Genomic DNA, 22,706 nt, shown 5'->3' with positions numbered 1-22,706 from the left:
CCTCACTTACTTGTGTTCCCAAGACCCTTGTTCAGGAAATTATCCCATTTCCTATTCAGGAAAGCACTTAAGCAGATGCCAGATTTGAGACACACACTTTGATCTTACGGAAGTCACAAAGCAGAAAAAGAAACCAGTGGAACGTACATATGTGCTGAACTTTAGATGCCTACTGTGCACTACTCTGAATCTGGACCTCAGCCTGCTGTAAAAATAATAGTCCCCAGTTTCATTCTTCAAATCAGGACTCTGCTAAATGGAATGGATGGAGGAGTGGTGGGAACACAGATTCGGCAGTCAGCCTTAAAGCAGTTACATCAGTATATAATAGCACATCATAAGTATAACACCTACTTTTGAAGACTGAGAAAATAAAACACATGGTCCTTTCTGCCAGATTTTTAGATGCATTACAACTCCTGAACATCATAGAGCTTTGCCAAGAGAAGCAGCAGTAGCTTTTAGTTCTCTGGGCCTTCCATTATTTATACTATATAGGTCACACTGTTAATGTTTTAAATGTTAAAAGCACAATCAAATACTGACTTTAGGCTAGCTGGAAATGTTTTGATGTTAGCAATGAGTAGCCAAAACATTTTTTATTTAGGTTAGAGAAAAAGAAAAGCAAAAATGTCCCTCTTGTACTCCCCCTTCACTCTGCCAAGTAGTTAAATGTGATTAACTTGTCATGCACGCACATGACCTTCTATTCTATTCAAATTAGTTATTTTAGGTAATTTCTGAAGACTCTTGTCTCTCATTTAAGTATTTCATAATACAATTCATCTTTCCACTTGCTTTTAAGGGAAGACTACAGTAATATCCCTAAAACAGCATTCTGGCAAGTGCTCCTGAATTATGTAATTCACTAGGTTCAACTCTACTGTTATAATAATTTTCAAGACAGATATAATACATTATTATTACAGCAACACAATCCTGAATTGAATTTTCCTTTGCTGAATTATTAACACTCTAATGCTGAAATTGATCTGTTTTAAAAACCTCATGTGAAAGGTTTTTTAAATACCACACATGCTCAGGCTTTTTATTTTAAATAGTTTAGAAATAAGCTGGTGGAAACAGGGGACTAAAAAAAGTCTTATGTTCTCTAATCTAGCATTAAGTACATGCTAAAGAACACCAAGCATGTTTCCAAGCAATACCTACAGTGTGGATTTAGATCTGCAAAGACCTGATATTTCATGAAGGTTCCAGGAAACCATTTTAAAAACTTACTTATAAAACAAAATGAAAGATGTTTATTTCCATGTGGGATGCCTCTAGAGAAGCTGGCAAGTAACAAGTTTATTAAAATGACAAGTTCAAGGTACTTTTCTTGTTGACTGTAAATAATCTCCCTGTGAGCCAATTAAGAGTGTGGAGATCAAAGACCTAAGAAGCACTATAAAAGCTGGAATTACAGGGTTAAGGGAAAGCCTCCACAGGCTCCTTCAACACATATAATTTCCTCTAGGCACCCATTGACTGGGTGAAACAGTGCAGACAAGCATTTTTTACTTGCTTTGGAGTACAGCAAAAACCAACCCACACTTTAAAGGACACCTAAATAGGCAGCCTGATCTTATGCACAGTCAAGAATGAATTTAGTTGTAAACACTGATCCAGGTGAGAAGGCTAAAAGAGAGGTGGGATGAATGCACAGAATGACTTAAAAAATTGGCTTCTCTGTTGGGAAGTTATTTAATCTCAAATTACAACTGTTTGTCAGTGCATTTCTTCTCCATAACAGCTAGCCAAAATTGTTCCTTTTTAAGGCACTAGTCAGAATAGCTAGCAAAGTGTTTCCTAATGCAAGGCTTGAATACAATGGTGATCTCTGCACACATCACCTTCAAATTTGAAGAGTGAGTGGGGTTTTACGTTGAGTACACAGAGCACTGCCAGCATGTCTTTAGCCAGAACTTAAGAGGCTGAGCTGAAGTCACACCACTGTTTACTGACCAGCATTTGGGCTGCTTGAGTTTCCTTGCACTGCTACCTTGCATATTCTCAGTTATGAGCTGAATCCTGTTCCAAGATAGAAAACCTTGAATTTTAAAGTGGGTCTTTACTGCTGTTTCCTGCTAACATGGGGACAGATTCTGAACCTGTCCAGTCTGCCCCCCTTATTTCACTGCCTTTCCTTGCCCCTTTTTGTACTACAGGGTTCAAGTGCAAGACAAGCTTTCATTATTTGTTGTGACAGATAATACCATCAGAATGCTCACTGTGCATAGTCTTAAATCCTGACAGTAAGTGCAAATTTTCATTTAAAGACACCTAGAGCACCAGATGGAGCCCTTACAGTAAGAAAGTGTAACAAACTTTCACAGCAAGCACAACTGCATCAAAAGCTCTAGCCCACAGATGGAAATCCTTCCCTGCCTGCATGCTTTCCCCACTGAGTACTTTCACTACTTACAAAAATCACATTCCCACATCCACCTCTAGGGCTGCTCCCATGCACCAGCCTTGCAGGAAGTCTGGAAGAGTCTTCCAGCTGTGCAGCAGCCCTTGCTGGACACCTTGCTAACAGTCAGTAAAGCACTATGCCCACAATCTGCAGCTGAACAATTTCTTGCTCTATGCATGAAAAGTGGCAGAGCCTCGCCTGTGTGGCCCTGGGCTGGAAGTAACACAATGAGGAAGAGTTCAGGCACAGAGCTGGGATGTCTGGAGTCACTGCTGCTGGTGGGTGGCATGGTCCTAAGAGGGGCTAACATTAACCCCGGGGCTTTGGCACTTGTGCTGTGTTGCACGGTGTATATATGCTGTGCGGCAGCTGGTTAGCCCAGGGTGAGCAACACAACTGAACACAAACTCCCTTTGCCAGGACCCTCCCAACAGGGCTGCAGCTTCTGTTGATTTGGCTACATATCACAGAATCAGAGAATAAGCTGAGTTGGAAGGTATTTACAAGGGTCATCAGGTCCAACTCCTGGCCCTGCACAGCACCACCCCCAAGGGTCACACTGTGTGCCTGAGAGCACTGTCTAAATGCTTCTTGGACTGTCAGGCTTGGTGCTGTGACCATCTCCATGGGGAGCTGTTCCAGTGCCCAGCCACTCACCGCAAGAAGAACTTTTTCAAACAGCCAACAAAAACCTCCCCTGACACAGCTTCAGGCCATTCCCTCAAGTCCTGTCACTGGTCACCACAGAAAAGAGCTCAGAGCCTGTCCTTCCTCTCACAAGGAAGTTGTAACTGCAATGAGGGCTCCCCTCAGTCTCCTGTTCTCCAGGCTGAGCTGACCAAGTGACCACAGTTGCTCCTCATACAGCTTCCCCTCTAAGCCCTTCACCATCCTCACTGGCCACCATTAAATGCTCTCTAACAGTTCAATGTCTTTCTTGTATTGTAACACCCAAACCAGCCCCCAGCTCTGGAGGTGAGGCTGCCCCAGCTCAGAGCAGAGCAGGACAATCCCCTCCCTTGCCCAGCTGTGATGCTGTGCCTGATGCACCCCAGGACAGGGTTGGCCCTCCTGGCTGCCAGGGCACTGCTGACCCATGTTCAACTTGCCAGGACCCCCAGGTCCCTTTCCATGGCCCTGCTTACAGCACCTCATTCCCAGTCTGTCCATACATCCAGGGCTGCCCCATCCCAGATGCAGAATCCAGCACTTTCCCCTGCTGAGCTTCTTATGGCTGGTGATTGCCCAGACCCCCAGTTTGTAGAGATCTCTCTGCAGGGCCTCTCCCTGCCCTGGAAGGAGTCAACAGCTCCTCCCAGTTTTGTATCATCTGAAAACATGCCCGGTATCCCTTTTAGTCCTGTCTCCAACAACCTGGTGTGAAAGGAGCCACAGAAATACATGAGCAATGTAATCAAGCCTGAAGGAAGGATGAAAATTCAACCAAAGCTTGTCTTCTGCCAAAACATGCAGAGATTAGACAGTTAAATGAAACTGGAAGTAGCTCAAAAGGACTGAGTGGTCAAACTAGAAGCATGCATGTACTTGCCAAGAATGGGACTAAAAACCACTGTGAGGTTTCAAAAGAAAGAATTAGGTACAGACAGATCACAAAGTAGCATTGGTTCTTGAGCTAAAAACTAAAAATGGGGAGGTTGTGAAACTGTTTGTATTTTGGAAATGTAGGCTTAGTAGTCTGCTCTTTTGTCTGATCACATGAAGTCAATTAATCTTCTTCATGCCTCAAAAAGCAGGATAATTTCAGAAGTCTAGAGAGTGCTTCTTTCCCTTACAGGGTTGTTGAGAGGATTCATGGATTGAAGACTTGGAGGTACTCCGGTATCACCAAAATGGATCTATTACATATGCTAGACGAAAATTTAAAAATGAGGAAGGAATAATCAATATTCCTTGTATCAAAACACAACTAAAAGATTGGAGCAATCCCATTGCTGTAACAGAGTACCTGTACTAAACTCCAGAAACTATACAAACAAAGAACTTTAGCCAATTCTTAGTTTGCATAAATCTGTATGACACAGACACGAGAAATGCAAAAAAGGAAGCATTTCTGCATTGTACGTAAAACTAATCAGCCAAACTGTGAGAACCTAAAGCCACTACTTCAGAATGTGTAAGATCTTCTCAAAGACAGCCAGATGTCAGATGAACCTCCCTGATTTCTGCAGAAATGCAGAGCCAGCCTTTCCATCATCACTTCATTTACTATAACCCACCAGATACAGTGTCTTTTATGGCTTTTTGCCATGCAGTGTTTGCACTTAAAGCACTATGTAAGTATGAAAAACAAACACTGTCTGTGCTTTTTTGATTAAAATCCAATATAAATTATATTCAAAACAGTGCAGCCCACTGGTTAATGGCAAGCTGCCAGTAAAGACCTGTGGCTGATTTAGGGTTTCATCTATCTGCTATACTGTTACTTCTATTTTATTTTAGCGTTTCCTATTACTGAATATTTTTTCCCATATCCACTCTTATTCCTAACTGGCCAACTTAGAACTCCAGTTGTGTATTATCTCACACCAGACAGTGCAAAAAAATGCTGCCCCACAATGCATAATCACTTTGTGACTTGAGTAAGTCCGATTCAATCTCCACCTATGTAGTATAATAGTTCTTTCCCTCCTTGCTTCACTCAGAACTTCTGTTACTTCAACCCAAATTCATTCCAGAAGCACTTTCCTGCTTCCTGGTCTAAGCTCTGTGAAACTCCAGGTAAAGCAAAACTTCTTATAGATCTGCAGGCAAAGCAGATTACCCTAACGAGCTAACTCTGTGTCACTAAGTACAGGGAAAAGTACATTTCATATGAAAACACAGAACTGTGCAAGCCTGTCTAAAAAGTAAGGCAATGCCACAGAACATTCACAAGTTAGTTTTTGTGAATTCTCATACAATTTAGATGATCCAAAAACTGTGTTTCCCAAATGCTATTCAAACATGATTATGGAATATATTTGTTTTGACTGGGCTTTAAGTCCCTGTATTTCAAAAAGTCCTCATTTTACCTTCAATCAAAGTTGAAATTTGCTATCATAATACCTTTAGCTCCCTTTAGAACTGTTATGCGTATTTCCCAAAGAGAAAAGATTTGGGGATTCATCATGCACAAACTGATATCCACAATAACACCACTCCTAGTAGGTTTGCTAGAAATAGCTTGGTATTTCTACTCTTTGTTTTGATATTTATGGATTAAAAATTAATTCAGACCTGATCTCACAGTATTTAATATCTGGGCAAAACACTTCTTGCTCAAGTCAACGTGGTTTCACACAACAAACATTCTGCATGTTACAAAAAACTAGCAGTGACAGCAGGAAAAGGCAATTTCCTCCTTATTTCTTTTTGTGCTTCCCTTCTTATCATGATGAGAGCCGGAAAAATATGGCAACCATAACAAAGAGGAATAATGAAAACCCTCACAGATGATTACTCAAATTGGGTCCATAAATACCATGATTACCTGGCTACTATGGCATTTGATTTCAGGACAACTTGAAAATCCATGAAGGCAGGAGACAAAAAATACCTGCATATCAAAAGCTGGTGCCCCAAAACCCTGTGGCTACGTCATATACAAGCAGGTGGACATGTTACAGCAGAGGCAAGGAATACCTTTGTATGCCTGCAGACAGCACTACTGAACAGAGCCTTCTTCTTCCACTGCAGTGGTGTCTTGACTTGCCACTTTCCAGCTGACCTGCACAACACCCTGAAGTTGATCACTACAAGAAAACTACAGTCAAAATAACAAACACAAAGCATCTCTCCTGCCAAGTGGCAAGACCTTCCAGATCATACGCTAACTTCCTCCACAGCCAGCCAGCATAACCACATTTCACAACACATTAGATGCATTATGTGTCCCAAGCAAACAATACCCAGGCGCAAAACTCAAGTGCCAGAGATGGCTAGAGTAAACTTGCAGCTCACCCAGGGCCAAAACTACCTTTTCAGCGAGGATACCCTAATGTGATGCTATTCTTCTGCATCTATTCTCTGCCATCCCTCCAGACAGACTTGAAAAGAAGAACAGCCAGAAAACTATGACTCAGTCAGAGCTAAAAAGGTTAGTTGCTGGGACCCAGAAACCACAAGGATCGGTATATCAGGCATGTTTTTTTAAATGCTTTCTTTCTGTCTCCTTCTCCTCTTCCTGAAGGACTAAATGTAAAATGAAATCATCTTACAGAAAGACAGCTGCTTCCCCCCTGTGCTCAATCATTCCAGTCACACTGTGTTGTCCAGTAACCTGCATTGATAATTCCTCATGAATAAAATGCCAACATTATCATCCACAGCTATGTTGTTGACATGCGTTTGTTATTTCACTAAAAATACCATTAATTTTCTGGCTTCACAACAGCTGAGCTACTCCCCATTTGAATATACAAAAGAGTATTTTGTTTAAACCAAATTAAAAGCGTTCCAGTAAATGACTTCAATTTTGCTGGCTATACTACTTAGTGTATACTGTTCTATTTAAGCCTCTCTTTCCTCATCTCTAGCCCTTCTACACCCCCATCCTTTTCTCTCTGTTTTTTTTTCCTCCTGTCTTTATATACTTAATCCTTTCATTTCAGGAACTGGATTTTCCCAGCCAGACATCCACAGTCAGAGAGAGCTTCAAAAACGTAGTGCCAAGGAGTTAAGGCAATGGTGAAATTGCCTCTGCTCTGTTTTTATTCACCTGATTGCCAAAAACTATTTAGCAGTAAGGAAAGAAAGGGAAAAGGGTGGGGGGAAAGGCACATAAATGCTGAATACACCTTCCTTTACCCATCCAGACAAGACATTCGCCATTTAAGTTGGAATGAAAACCACCATTTCTGCCAAGCCCTCCTGGCATCTCACCACTTTATTTGTTCCCATTTGTATCTAATGCTTTTGTCAACAGTTCAACAAAAGTCAAAGCAAACAACCCACTACAAACACTGAGGGTAACAGCAACAAGCATGAATCCTTCACAATTATCCAGCCCAGCTGCTCAGTGCCTGTCCAGACTGCTTTCATTTACAACAGTGTCAACAAAAGGCTGAAACCCAATAACTAGGTGGGTCAATACTACCACTGTAAAGCCTCCAGAGAAGAAAATGCTGTTCTGCTGCTTAACTGCTTCAGCAAACATGCAGAATAATTCAGTTAGATAGACAAGTGCTTGCCTAATCATTTGTTGTGTGAATTATTCAAGGCTTTCCCTTCAAACTGCTAAACGATGGCTCTTCAAATATTTCCATGGAACCACCAGATGTCCTACAGGAGAAAAGGGAACATAAGGCACATTCTGACGTAAGAGAGGGCAATGGTAACCTGTGATCTTGAAAAGCATTAATGTTTAGAGGATTAATGCCTTCTTACACATTGCTTCTGGTATAAAGAACACACAGCTTTTAACACAAGTGTTAGGCATGCATCAATTTACTAGCTGCTTGAGCTCTATACAGCATAATCAAGGTTGTGTACAATTTTTCTTCCTTTTTTTCATGAGAATTGTAAAAGAGTTCTCTCCAGAGAGTATGTAAAGTGTAGGTAAAAATAAGCACAGCAGCTAGTCAAGTAGATACAGAGAGGAAACATGCATTTATTCCCATATATCTCTCTTCCTCCACTGCCCCCTATGTTCATTTGACACAAGCCAAATGCTCACTCACTTTCTTCCAGAGGTTTCACATAGGTTCATGTTTACAGTTTCAAAGAGCAGGACAAAGTAGTCTTACTGCATAGAAGCCAGTGCTATACATTATATATTTTACTTTAATTGCTATTTAGGTACAGGAAACAGCCACCTTCAGACATCTGCTTGCCTGATTCTGCTGGCTTTTGTCACAATTGCTCCATTATATTAACATATTATTTTTAACTTTTTAGCAAACTTTAAGAAAATGGGCAAATTAGGTAACAAATACTGCTTGTTTTGATTTAATCTCATTACTGGCAAGAACAACCTAGATGTGAATAAATGTTTTTTCTAGGACCAGTTTACATATACATCACAGTGCAGTGTTGGATGGATATATACCTTGAGCCAGAATACAATATCAAATACACTTATGAATATTTTATTTTTGACATCTACAGTAACAGTTGTGCATGCTGAGTAACTAGTATTCCAGAGAGGATTCCTGGCAGTTTTAAGACTTAGAAAAAGAGTAAGAAAAATTCTCTCTGTATGTCAAATTAAAGAACATATTTTTGTTTTTATAATTAGAATCTGCAACATATTTTGTTTGCAAAACATGCGGCTTTGCAGTGATTGCACTGTAGCAATCTGGTGTTGTGTGTTGTCAACATGAGAGACTTCTTCTATCAAATAAAGTTTTCTTCCTCTTTCTGTCCAAAACAATCATGAAACATTTGTCTACTAAATAGCAGTAGCTCCATCAGGCTGTGATCACCACAGCTGTTAGCACCCACTACAGCCCTACACTACTTCGTGGGAAACTTCTGTTAGACTTACTATTAAAAATCAGGTTATTGCTATTTGCAACCTAAAGTTTGTTTATTAGTACTAGCGGGACTGTTACAGTCATTAGCAGAATTTGTAAAATTGCTTAAGGTTCACGGAGAGCAAAGACACAACAGAGAGGGTACTGTAGAGAGAGGTACTGTACAACAGAAAACCCCTGGTATCAAAAGAGTTGTGACTTGCACAGATTAAATGGGAAAAACCTCTGATGCTAGAGACACTAGAAACAGTCTGACGCTGAATACCCTAAAAAGTATGGGAAAGCGAGATAACATCACAATTTTTGATGGTTTCTCCTGTTCCTTATCCAGCAGAATAGGAAGAAGCATTGAAAAATGGCACCCCCATCCTTCGCCATAGGTGAAGGTAATGCTGTCCACCAGAAAACCTTCGTAAAGGACACCAGAGTCCTACAGGTCTGGAAAATAACTTTACTGCTTTCAAACTCCTGCAGTGTGACACAGAGCTTTTAGGCTAGATGGTGAGCACACACTACTTTTCTAAGGGCAACAAACTGATCACTGACAGATGCCTTTATGGTTAAGGTGGGGTCCCTCTGCTACTCTCATGTCAATTATACATACTGACATGGCTCAGAAAAATACTGTACTGCAAGGGAATGGCAGAAAAAGGTTTCTCTAACCTCACAAGGTTTACTGTAATTGATTTAAAAAAGATTATTTTTAAATTATTCAGTGTCTGAATTCTTCTCATAAGCTGCAGTATTGGACAGCAAGGCTCATTACAAAATAGTAGTTGGAGGTCATGGCACAAAACCTTTCTCAAAGCAGGGAAGAAAAGCAAAACAATAATTTCTTCCGGGGCTAAAATAAATTGCAGTTTGATATTTTTAAAAGAAATGGAGAGGGGAGACAGAAGTATAGATAGCATCAACAGATATGGCTTCAACAAATATATCAGGGAAAAAGGAGAAATATAAACACACAGGTACAAGCTACAATTTCTACAAGCCAGATACAACGATTTCCTAATGCCTGGTATTGGAAGATCACAAGGCAAAGCTTTATGTTATTTAGGTCAGCACTGGCTTTTCAACTCAATGTAACTAGTGATTTCTATACAGTCAGTCCACTTAGTTAATATAATAAAAAGAGAAAAGGACTCAGAAATACGCTGCAATAGCTGAAGAGTTTTATGTTGTGTGTGGTCTGTGCCAAACACAAACCACACACAACTGCAGAAAACTCTTCTGGGGGTTGCTGTAATTGGGAGACATCTCTCCTGGCCTTTTTTCCATACTCCTGCACTGCACTTCTGCAGAACATGCCAGTCTGACAAAGCAGGACCCTGCCAGCAAAACCAGTGTTAGAGTTTATTTTGATCTGTCAAGATTAATACAGCAAAGAAAATACTGTATGCCCTCTTTCAAACCATATAGTGGCTTGAAATATGCCAGCCTCTCTGTATGGTGAATCTGTGATAGACAGCTCACACATTTAATGGAAAAAAGGAACAACCCATGTTGAATCTTTTCCTTCTCCTACCCCTCTGGCCCACTTACTCATAAGTATGCATTAAGAACATTCCCACAGCTGTAGTCACTGCCTCTTGAGTGGCAGAAAAACAGAGGTGCAGCTGTGCCTACTAATATTCGTATGCAAACAAGTAGCACTGGACTGGCTGCTATCCCTCACTTAAAAGCTCCTTGGTACTCTTTGTTAAGTTGGCAGATCAAAAAGAAGTGATACAGAGCAATCTGCTGTCCTTTTAATGCAATTAGCAGATTTAAGTGGCATTTCACTTTCAATACCTCATTAAAACACTGATTGCATCCAGCAATTGCTGATGATACAACATTCACAGTGTTCCCCCTACAGTCCTCCCTGAGACTTGGTGGAAAGATGGGGCAAGCCCTGAGCTGGCAGCCAGCAGTCAGAGCCAGCAGCCAGCACAGCTTCTGTACCCTGGTGCACCGCAGCAGGGGTGAGGCTGGCAGAAGGCAAGGGAAGAGAACACCCAGGACCTAACAGGGAACTGACAGGAGGTCAATCACCCCTGTACCCATGGTCTCCTTAAGTCCTTCAGGAGGCAATGGAAAATACCATCTCCGGGATTAGTATCTCTTAAGCACAGACCCAGCTGCCACATTGCTGACTTTTGCTACACGTCTCCATTTTACAGTTTCTGCGAGACTTTCTACCCCTCAAGTTCCATTTCTTCTACAGTCTTCTGACAGTGAAGCACGTGAGTGGTGAAGTCCAGTAAAAATGTCGTGTGGACACAAGACTTCAATTTTCCTCTTGGATTATTTTTTCATGTTAGTCCAACAAGCCAAACAATACCTCGGTTTAGGAAAAATACTTTTTAAATTTCTTCCCCCAGTGCACCCAAATGCAAATTAACAGCATCCCAGAAAAAAAGCTACATCAGGCTGAATTCCTTCAATCCCTTCATTGTGGGAAGCACTGCTGGGGAAGGACCTGGCTCTACCACCTCTGCCAGAAGCTTGGGGCATCCCTGGGGTACCCTCCAGCTCTGGCGCTGTTGCTACCAGCCAGCACAGCTCCACTGGTGCCAAGGAAAGAACAAACTAAAAAAGATTAATTCGCAGATGTTCATGCATTTCACACAGAGGGTGCCCTGTGGTCCGTTGCCAGGGCAACGGGAGACCACCAGCGCGCGCTTTATTGGCTTTATGAAGTGCGTCTCGGGGGCTATAGTCCGAGAAATGCTGCATGATAATCTTCAGGCTTTTCAGAAGCCTTGTTTTGTGTTTATCCACATTTAACCCTCTGAGTGTTTTTAAGAGCGCCACTATGTCTGGCATGACAAGGAATGTAGAGACAGGCTGTGAGGAGACAAACGCATCGTCTCAGTTTCCGGCCTAGAGACCCTGGAAAGCATGTCCTCAGCACCTGCTCCCACCTGCTCTGCACTGAAGTTTTCACCCACAGCCTGCAGGTAGGCTGGCAGGTGAGCTGTTGTAGGGCTGACCTCAGTAGAGCCACGTCTGGAGACAAAACTGACATCAGAAAGTGCAAACGCAACGAAAGTGCCACACTAGACTAACAGGTAAGTGATGGCAAGAAAGTTTTCTCAGTAACTTCAAAATAAGATTAAAAAGATTCAAGTCCATTTCATCAGCTTTCCAGACACATGACACAAGAAAAACCACACTTTTATTTGGAACCCCAATACATGACACAGGCAAACCACCCATGCCAAAACCTTTACCAAAATTTATAAATTCACAGAGAGAACTTCCCTTCCTCTCCTTACTCCAGAGCAGTGTCAGGTGTCTCCCCTAGCTGTCCTCTCGCCCTTCCCAGAGCTGTCCTCTCTGCAGCCCCTCAAGGCCAGACTGCAGATGGGAGGGGCAGGAGGGAACAGGGGTTAAAATCACAAATGACACAACGCCCCAAGCAGCAGCAGCCGCCACTGACATCAAGCGCTAATCCAGCAGGAGAAGAGAGGCAGAAAGCGAGGGTGGCAGAAGGGATCAGTAGAAGAAATGGCTTGCATTCAGACTTGCAGGAGAAAGAGCATGCAGAGACAATAATTTCCTGGGAAAAGCTAAAGCCTAACGAGAATTTACTCTGCCTCCTTTATTCAGACAACCAACCCCTTTGTGGCAGGGGCTTCCTGACTGACAGGAACCCAGGGCTCTTTAATAGGATTTCCATATTATTTCCAACACCTGCCTATAAGTTATTTGTTTACATTGAAGAAGGCGAGATTCTCAAATCAGGCATCTGCTTCTGGTTCAGGCATATTTTAGGAAACCATGTAGAAAGAAGCTTTGTTGCTATGGAGACATTTTTATTTTCTTCCATTAGTTGGATGAAAAACATTAGCATTTCCAATTTTTTGTTCTTCAAAAGGCCAAATGTCGCTTAAGAAAAGACAGAACTTTTCAAATTGCTATGCAGAATAGGCTAATCGAGCTTTAGATATTTAATTAATTATTCAACTCAATTAGAGCTGTACCAAAGAGAGGCAGGAAACAGTGCAATTTTCCTGCAAACTTCCCTCAATGGCCAATTCCTGCTGGCCAGTCTAATTGCTTTTTCCCTCAAAGCACAGCTAAAACTTTGTAGTTCACATTGCACTCAACAATCTTGCATAACAACTTGCATATCAGTCAGACTGCCCATTTCCCTAAACCAATCATGTTCGACTAGGAATGTGCTCCTTTACTAGAAAAGAGATAAGAAGAGCCATACAAATATACTATTAGCATTCAGAGACTTTACCCATATGACAGAAACTTGCAATGCATGTCATACATGTCACTGAATCCAGAAGGCACACTCCTTCCCTCCCTTTACCAGATAATCTTAGCATGCCCAAGGAGTCCATTGATTCATGTAAAAACAAGGGATGTTTCAAGTTACTTTGGACCTAAGGGTTTTAAAGACAAAATTAAAATGTTACATGATCCAAAAAACAAAACCAAAAAAAGAAAAAATCACAGTGCCAACAGAAATCTGTAAGTCAAAAACATAATCCGTGTCCCACTTTTGACAAAAACTTATATATGTTGGGTTTTTTCTCCCATTACATTGACAAACATCTTTGTAACTTGACCTGCAAATGTGTTCCTCATTCCAATTCATCCACCATGAGTAAACTAGTGTGAGACATGAAATCCAGTGTGTAAAGCATGATTTTAATTGCATGCTTACAATGAAAAAACTTGAAGAGATAGAATAAACAAATTAATTTCCTCCCTTTACTTCTCTTCCCCCAGCTATTATATTGTCAAAGCCTTTGCACTGGAGACCTTTCCACCCACCTCCTCATTCCAGCAAACTTCCTCTTCCTACTCTATGATGTGAAATCATAATCCTGTGTTATCAACATCACAGTCTGTTGCCATGGAAATAATTAGACATGACTGCTCAGGTTAGAAATTACAGCCCATGTATGTATTTGCCTTCTGGGCGAAGAGAGCATCTGGATAGAGAATATTTGAGTTACCCTAAATCACCAAGTGGCAATACAAAAGTTTGACAGTGGGAAGCACTATGGGAATTTGACCAAATGTGGGCACACCCCTGAGCAAAAATCACCCTGTGGTAACATGCAGAAAGATGCAATATAAGAGGACAGTGTGCCATTAATAGACAGAAGTGGGTAGAAAGCTATTGGGGAAAACAGGTGAAGCCATCAAAACTAGCAGAAGCAGCTAATTCTTTGATGCCAGAGTATATGCTGTCACTTTCATATGAATATGAGTACTCTACACTAAATTAAACTTTCCAGATGACCTCCTGAAAAATACTAAAGATGTGATATTGCATGAATGAAAGAAATTTAAAACTCAGTTGGGGTGGGGGGGAGAAAAGAAGAAACAAACACAGCAGGGAGATACACACTTGAGGTTTAGTTTCATGTTCCTTTTAAAAACCACAGAGCTTGAATGACACACTACAAGTTTAGCCATTAAAAGGTTATTAAGAAAAAAAACAGTGCCAAAAAAATCAGCTCCATAAGATAGACTGAGACAACAAACAGGACCTTGCTAATTAATATTTGTTCTGCTTCAGCAGACAGTTACTGGACGAGACTGCAACAAACAAGCATGTCTCACCCAATCACATCATTAATCCACTCACGTTCACCACCTGAGGACCAGCTATGCCCCACAGATATTTATTCATCTGTTCCACAAACAAACAATTACAACACATTTTCTGGAATTAGGGCACCTGTTACATTCGGCACAGTTTACACACCCAGAGGCAGATATCAATTAATACTGAAAAAATTACTATATCAGAAGCCAACAGAAGTTACTCATTATTATTTGTTAATGCTACCCCCAAAACCACACCTCTTGCAGAGCGGTGTAGTTCAAATCCGCTCTGTTTAAAACTACCACTTCACCATAAGAGAAAGCAAAGCTTCATTCCTGAATGGCAAAAGGTACAAACAGAATCCATGTGAGTCTGAAATGTCTGGATTTTAACACGCCTGTGAAGTGTTTTTTAGCTGAATGGTGATTAATTGGCCAAATAACAAAATGATCAGGAAATAAATTCTGCAAATTCCTTTAAGTTTGTAACAGGTAGCCACATTTTTTTGGCTTGTTTCATAGACACTGAATGCAGAGACATTTGGCAGGACACTCATGCCTCTAGAGGAAGTCCCATTTAAAAGAAACCTGATAATGAGGGCAAAGTCCACAAAATACATAACAGCAGCTTATGTGGTGTTCCTCTATCAGCAGAAGAACAAAGTCAGCAACATAATTACATTTGGTAATATCCAGAAATCTTATATGTTGGGGGATTTTTATTTTAAAGTATTTTGTACTTTCCAGAAGTGCCTCCACACAACCCCTCCAAGCATCAGGTTACTCACAGTAACAGATTCAGGAGTAAGGAGCCTACTCACAACTAAATGAAAAGAGGTCTAAACACTTAATAATGGCTAACAGCTTGAGAAGCACTGGAGCACCTGCTACCACAAATGTAAATGGAATGTGTGAATCGCATCCATCCACTTTCCCTGTATCGCCCACATGTGTAATTATTAGCTTTCACACAGATTAAGGCAAAAGTAATTTTATTTCTAGATTCACCTCAATTTGCCCTGACAGACTTTTCCCAATTCACCAGTATGTTGGCCAGAAATCCACCCCAAAACTCCATTTGATACATTATTTCATATATTTTCTTCTAAAATTCTCTTTTTCACCCCAGAGGAATCTCAAATTAGCTGTTTTATTCCTGTCACAAGACTGCAATTTTCAATTATTGGCACTTGTTACTGCTGAAACAGATCAAAATGAAAAAAGGTTTCATCACCTAGGCAAGTCTTACTACAGGCTTAGTCTCTGCCCCAAATAATTTAAAAATCAGATAAAGAAAACAAACCTAACAACGAAAAAAACAACCTAAAGAAACAAACCAACCAATCCCAAAAGAAAGGCAATGCTTAAGAGGCATATAAAAAACAAGAGATCTACATTAGAAGTGATAAAAAGTTACACATGATGGATCCTGTGAATGAATTCACATGCGTCAGGAGGCTCTGAGGTTCTTGAAGAACCTGCCTGGGGACATCCATGCTACCTCTGGCAGGCACACAGCCCAGCCAGTAACTGGGAGCTCCTTCATTCCATTTGCTGCACTGAGAGTTATGGGAAGAGAGTGCCAGCACTACACTACTTTTTGTCAGGTGGAGCTTTTTTACACAAGATGTTTCCATAGCTCCTCCAAACGGAATGTATTAGAAAAGGAATTTTGTTAAGCGTCAGAGAAACTTTTGCCACCTTTGTCCCAGAGATGATATTAGGGCTGGAAAGAAGGACATGCCTCCTGCACCAACAGTCCTCACAGGAGGTGGAAAAAAACTTGTGCAAGTGCAATTTGCAAGAAAGAATCCACCAAAATAATAATCCTTTCCCCTTTTTTCCCCTCTTGAAAAAAAAAAAAAAAAGTTTAATAGCTTTGAAAAGGAGACGCACCAAGTCCTCCACAAAAAGCTGTGCGGTTAACTGCAGAGCTGTTTGTCTTTCTGTCTAAACACATTATATTCCCTCAGAGCCCTTAAGCCAGGGCTGCACTTTGAGCACAGCCCTGGCACATGCCACCCTTCCCTTCCTTTTGTCCGCTCCACAGCCTTGCCACTGCACAAAGAGCATTCCCATGACCCTGTTTACAGCGTTTAGAGTTTTCCCATACCTCAAACTTTGCAAAGAATTTGGAGGACTGGATCCAAGAAGAAATCAAAGAGCTCCCAAAGCTGTCCTTCTCTACAGAGCTTGCTGTGTCAATGCTGATCTATTATTTAGGAACAGCTCCTGGACAATCTTATATTACCTGAAGGTGACTACTCAGTTTCAGCAGTGAACGACTTAGTTCAGGGGAGGTGCTGGGCAAGATCAGGCGTAACATGTCTTGTCTGGTAGAGTGATGCAAACTGCCTTTTTCCTGGCTTGAACTAAGAGGAGAGTCAGGACCAGCACAGCTAGAGACAGCAAGTTTCAGGAAGAAAACTGCCCAGCAAATCCAAAGCTCTGTAAATAGTGGCAAGAAATGGGTCATTTCAGCCAAATTCCTTTCTTTGTAGAAATGGGTACTGTACCTTTGTTATCTGAATTCCACGCTAAAGCGTAAATTTACACTTCATGAGCTATTTTAAAATTCACCCTGCTTAATAATCTATATCAGCAAGAAAACACTTTAAAGTGTCTCTCACAATTAAACCCAGTCACAACCTTGTATAAATCAAAATTTTGCTACCATATCAAAACGTTACACTGGGGCTGTATAACATTGCCCATATCCTCATTACATGCTACACTAATTACTACCAGCAGATTCAGAATTTTCTGCACATTAGAGGCTTTTAGAGGAGCTATAAAAAATTTCAGGCATCATTAATTTAAATTTGTATTGAAATTTCCTTTTGACAGATGGCCAAAAATTACTTACTATTTAGAGTACCAGAGCCTGCCTGTTTGCACATTGGAAGAGGAAAGGGAAAAATTAAAAGGAAGAAGGAAATTTATGTCACATTCATCACCTGTTAAATGTTAAGGAGCATTATCCTGCATGAATAAATTATTTCATACAAGCACACAGACTCCAGCTGGTTCTGGCTGACAAAAACTGTCTCAAGTCACACAGCAGACAATCATAAAAAGCCTCTCTTAACCGGGAACCACTTAAGGGAGGAGGGATCGATTGAACAAGCAACTAACTGCTACTCTGGGCATCACTGAAAACATTTAAGGAAATTAGCAAACTATTTCACCTTGCAAAGCTGGCAGTAAGCCCCATAATGCTGACACACAAGCCAATTCACAACCTGAGCATTGTGCAAGACAAACATCTACTTATCATTTCAAATAAACGGCACAAAGTAGATGTCCTTCATTCCTTCTGGAAGCTGTATGAGTAACAGCACTTTTGAATCCATCCCAGGCAAAATCAGCCTTTTCAGTACAAATACTCACCGCGATATCCATGCCAGCATAAACACCCCAACACCTCACAAATTATACAAAAAATTACTAGCATAGCTTATATTGTTTAGAAACAGTGAATGGCATATATTAGCAATTCTCCTCAGTCACTTTCTTGAATGAAATCATCATGGTTTCGACTATATAGGTAAGCAAACTCACTCAAGAAACCACATGGCTTTGTGCTCTCACAGTTAGTTATCCATCCCACTTGCATTTGTTAGTTTGAGTGCAGGAAAAAGGAAGATGGACTAAACTAATCTGTTCACAATGAAGACTGGGTTTTCTAGGGAAATGGTCATTAATGTGTGCTCCGGCCCCATCGCATTAAGTAGTATTAGCAGTTTCCAGCCCTCATGACAAAGAGGCTGAAGTGAAATCCAACACGCTGTTGTCTTAGGTCGGCAGATAGGCAGCTTCAGTGCCTTTGCTGCTCACGGTGAAAACTGACAGTTCCTGTCAGCTCCTGGTTGTTATGCAGAGCCATGTGTGTAACAGCAAAACTGACAACCATTGGCTCAGTTGCGCTTGGCTGGGACACGTCAGCAGTGCCAGTGGCAGAATGGGTGTGCTGGGATAGGCTGTGGGACACATTCCCACCTGTAGCTGCCAAAGAACCAAGGTGTCAGCTTTTGTGTCAGCCCTAGATGGACAGGTCTCTAGTGGGGGCAAAGCCTGTGCCCAGAACCATGCTTCTCCCAGCACTATAAAGGGAACACTAGTAATATCTGCCTGACAAGATCCTGCTAATCTCGTGTAATGCACACTAGACTCATGCTGTGAACATCTCTTCCATCACTTCCCCAGTCTCAAGAATATATTATATCTTCCTAAAAAAGCACAACTAGAAACCTGACAAACTGTTTCTAAGTGCTTCGTAAGGTTGGTACAGGTCTTGCCATTTATAAGAGAAATGTGTCTTTCTTTTCACACTCAGCAGCACCTAATAAGGCTTGACCTTGTGTTTCTGAAAACCATGCAAACTAGGAGAGCAGACCCACGAAGGAAGAGGACAAGAGTAACACACACCTTTCCATCTGCAGCATTAAAACCCCAGGAGTCCCTGGGAGACTCCGATGGCTATCAGTACGGAAAAGCATCACATGTCACTGAATCATACTGAATGCTCAAAATTATACAAGTTGCAAGGTATGTTATTACATCTACTTATTATCATCACCTTACACATGATACAGGTATGCTGCAGAGTCACTCAGAACCTGAAAATTAATTTTTGGAAAAGGAAGGCAGAATCCTCAGTGCAAGCTCCAGTACCACATTCATCAGGGTCGAGGGAAGGGCAGCTCACTCCTCCCAAGCTACAGGATAGCAGGCAGCACCCTGCATCCCCCTGTGAGCGACAGAGCTCTCCTTCCTCAACTGCATTATAAGGAAATATCAGAATTACAATATACAGCATCCAAATGACTTAAGACTAGTGGCTTATTCCTTCTGTCTCAAAAGCTTGGACACAGACCCTGGGCAGACCTTTCTTTCCACCCAAGAACAGCCTCAATGCTGTTCCAGTAAACTCACCGGTCAGCATGTTGCCTGCAATCCCAGCTGCCCCACTACCAGCCATTGCCTAGATGTGATACACAGGCTATGCAGGGTGCTGCCAATCAACACAAGCATCACGACCCAATTCCAGTTTGTGACTTTTTCCACCACTCTGTGCCACATTTCAGAAAAATGCAGTGTTCACGCAGCTCTGTCGAGCTACCCTGTACACCTACAAATTGGAATCCTACCTTGATGGAGTCTCTGTCTGCATGCAGAGCAGCCCCCATGCAGAAGGAGGGGGAGATATGGTGGCAGGGGATGGGCACAGGGGGGAAGAAAAAAAGAAAGAGAAAAATACTAGTTAGTTTACACAAAATTATACATTTATCATACTCCGAAGAAAGAATCCTGATGTCTGTTAAATAATAAATTGCACAGATGTTAACTTTTCTGTACAGTTAATTATTAATGCCATACAGCCAGATTTATAAAACTGGATTTCTAGCATTTGAACACAATTTCTGGCTACTGCTTGATAATAAACACTAAAATAATTAGCTAGGAACTCTTCTGAAAATTGCTCCTCCCTCCCCCACCTTCACTTGCTTTAAACAGGAGAATTTAAAAAAAAAGAAGGAAACCAAAGCCACACATTCCTCTTGGCAGCGCCTACCTCTTTGGTGATCATTATCATGGTGCTTCTTCTCATCTTTAATTGGGAGGTGGGACTGTCCCCCCAGTGCACTGGAGAGTGCCAGGAGACCAGCACTGCTGCCAATGGGTGGGATGGCTGGAGGCTGCAGGCCCGAGGGGTGCGGAGTGAGCGGCACGGGAAGACCATGTCCATGTGACAAGTGCTGGGCCTGGAGTTGCTGCTGCTGTGAAAAACAAAACACAGATATTGAATTTGTTCAGGGAGCTGGGGATTATCTAATTGATCAACTACATCAACTGTGACTGATCAGATCAATCAATGCATCTGATCAATCCAAATATCCTGGTGCCTTAAAAATGTCCAGATGTTTGGACACAACATATTTGGTGAAACTCAGACTGAACTGGAAAATGACAACTGCAGCGAGGACTGCGGAGACAACAACAAATCTTAAAAAATAAAAAAAGAAAGCAAATGAATGTTGTCATTTTGGTGAATTTTTTATTTTTTTGACAGAGGTATTATGCTTTTCTCTTTCTAGTAGAAACACTCCATGTACACATCTAATCAAAACATATGTAACTGTAAAAGCAGTTATATAATGAAAAAAAAAAGCTGAAAATTGAGAAAATTAGTGTTAAACAGTTCTCCCAGTGCTACTGCGCAGCATGCAGTGAAAGTTAATTTGAAAGAGAAAACCTGAATTAACAATCCAGAAAAGGAAACTGGTTGCAGCCACCGTTTTAAGCCCTTTAAGTGTCCTCAGCGGTACTTGAGCAAATTACTAAAGAAAATCTAATGTAGCAAGGCTTGGGTCCTCCTGTAGGCTTGCTCAATAATGCTGAAATAATTGGGCACTCTGTGCACGTTTAGTGATGCTCGAATGAAAAGCTAGAGGCCTGCCCTTGTACTCTTCTCTAGCTGCTGACTCTGTGTTGTGACAGGTTTATTTGAGTGGGACTGTGATGCATGCACCAGTAACTGCACTGACAAGAGTTTAAAGTCATTTTTACCAGTACACTGGCAACACATAGAGAAAGCCCTTGAGAGGTTCGAATTGGAGTGCTTGACCTCAACCAGGGCTGCATCAAGCTCTGTGCTATACTAACCACTGTGGGGTAGATAGACTGTTGCTATTCATTGGAAAGGCAGTGGAAAAAAACCTTGACAAATCAACAACAAAAACCGAACAGGTGAAAAAGTTTAGTTAAATATATCCCAAGAGAGATCTGTTCGGGTCTAAAGCTTACACACTAACCATCCAGTTAATTTCTGTTCATAGAAAAAACAGATAACCCCTAGAATTTTCTTTTCATTTTCAAGCAGTTATTGCTGAGAATAAGTCAAATCCCAAGTCCTCTAGGATTGTTCTCTCCCACCTGCATGTCTGTATACAGGATTTAGAAGAAATAAAAACCTAACTTGTTTTGCATAAAACCATTCCACTTTAAACTTCTAAGACTTACTTATATAGGGGTGAGCTGAAAGTAAAAGGCTGCAAGTCACAGCACACTAGATAACCCTTGCAGCACACTTTACACATAGCTCCCTTGACACCCCACCCTGAAAGAACAGATCCTTCTCTCCTGCTTGGAAATAAACCTCATGCAGTGAAATCAGACTGGCAGTGGCATGCACACATCATCTTATCCAGACCAGTACCAGAGAAAATAGGGCAATGATCTACAAGAAAGCTATGGGGGAATAAAAATACAGAAGAGGGCGGGAGGCAGACCAAAATCAAAACCAAACGAACAAAAGCCCATAAAGAACGTTCTTCCAAGTGGAAGAAGAAGAAAAGGGTAAATCTTTTTCCCGCTTGCGAACCCATGTCATTCCAGCAGGTGTTCCTTCTTGTAGAACGTATCAAACCCATTTTGCTTGCTTGAGGCTCTTATGGCAGTATGCTTCATTCTTCAAAATATTAAATTAGCTACAATGAAACAAAGCAAGAGAAAATAGAGTATTGTTTAACTTCAGGGTTTGAACGGGGCTGCCTTAAAGCAATCTGGCATGCCTGACTTGGGGAGGGAGGAGAAGAACAAGCAAAAGAAAAGAGATGAACGGAATAATCTGTGTTCTGCTACCTGGATATGAACAAGGAATTTTCTATTCCTACTTGATAATGTTCTATAAACCACTGCATGAAGATCTCTGTCTGAATCTGCCAGTGGCTTAAAGTAAAGACTTTGAGAAGAGCCTGAGAATATCAACAGCGAGCTTTCCCCATGTTAACTATTATACTGTCAACTGAAGAGGAACACTTATAACACGCTACTGTACAATCCATAGAGATCTGCCTATTGACCTACCCAATTTGCATTATATGACCTCTTCTATTGACATAGGACGGTTTCCAAAGAACTGGAAGCAAACCGCACTGCGAAGGTAATACCCTTTTTTACTTGTCTTTGATAGGAATCTCTCTTCATAGCTCAGCAAGACAACAGCACAGACTGAAGCCTGGAAGAACTGAATATCAATAATGACTCTCAGCCATAATATGGTCTTTAGGAGTAGTAGCCTAGGAGCTTGAGATCACCCAGAATAGCTGGGCTGTGCCAGTCGCTCTTGCCCAAGAATCAAAGTGTTTTCACTGCAAGCTGAATTGCAGAGAGCTCTGAAAAGAACTGCAAAGAGTGGGGAATTAAAAAACCAAACCCAGAGCCTTCCTGCCCTAGAGAACTTTTCTGAAGAGAGC

At 41.4% G+C, this 22,706-nt stretch overlaps 1 protein-coding gene across 4 annotated transcripts in view; it reads right to left on the bottom strand.

The window, feature by feature from the left end:
- The window catches only part of LOC134431707 (transducin-like enhancer protein 4), a 98,109-nt gene that overhangs the window by 23,256 nt on the left and 52,147 nt on the right, over positions 1–22,706 (bottom strand). For 3 of the 4 annotated variants that reach the window (XM_063179836.1, XM_063179838.1, XM_063179839.1), the window contains 2 exons: positions 20,024–20,228; positions 19,599–19,615 (listed from right to left, as the gene is read on the bottom strand). In XM_063179836.1, the coding sequence (XP_063035906.1) occupies positions 19,599–19,615; positions 20,024–20,228 (222 nt within the window). The remainder of the gene's footprint in view (positions 1–19,598; positions 19,616–20,023; positions 20,229–22,706) is intronic. The other variant, XM_063179837.1, reaches the window with a different exon arrangement.

Source organism: Melospiza melodia, chromosome Z (genome assembly GCF_035770615.1).
Source record: "Melospiza melodia melodia isolate bMelMel2 chromosome Z, bMelMel2.pri, whole genome shotgun sequence".
In the NCBI taxonomy this organism is placed as follows: Eukaryota; Metazoa; Chordata; class Aves; order Passeriformes; family Passerellidae; genus Melospiza; species Melospiza melodia.
The sequence above is the reverse complement of the archived record's forward strand: the minus strand, read 5'-3'. Positions and strand labels throughout refer to the sequence as shown.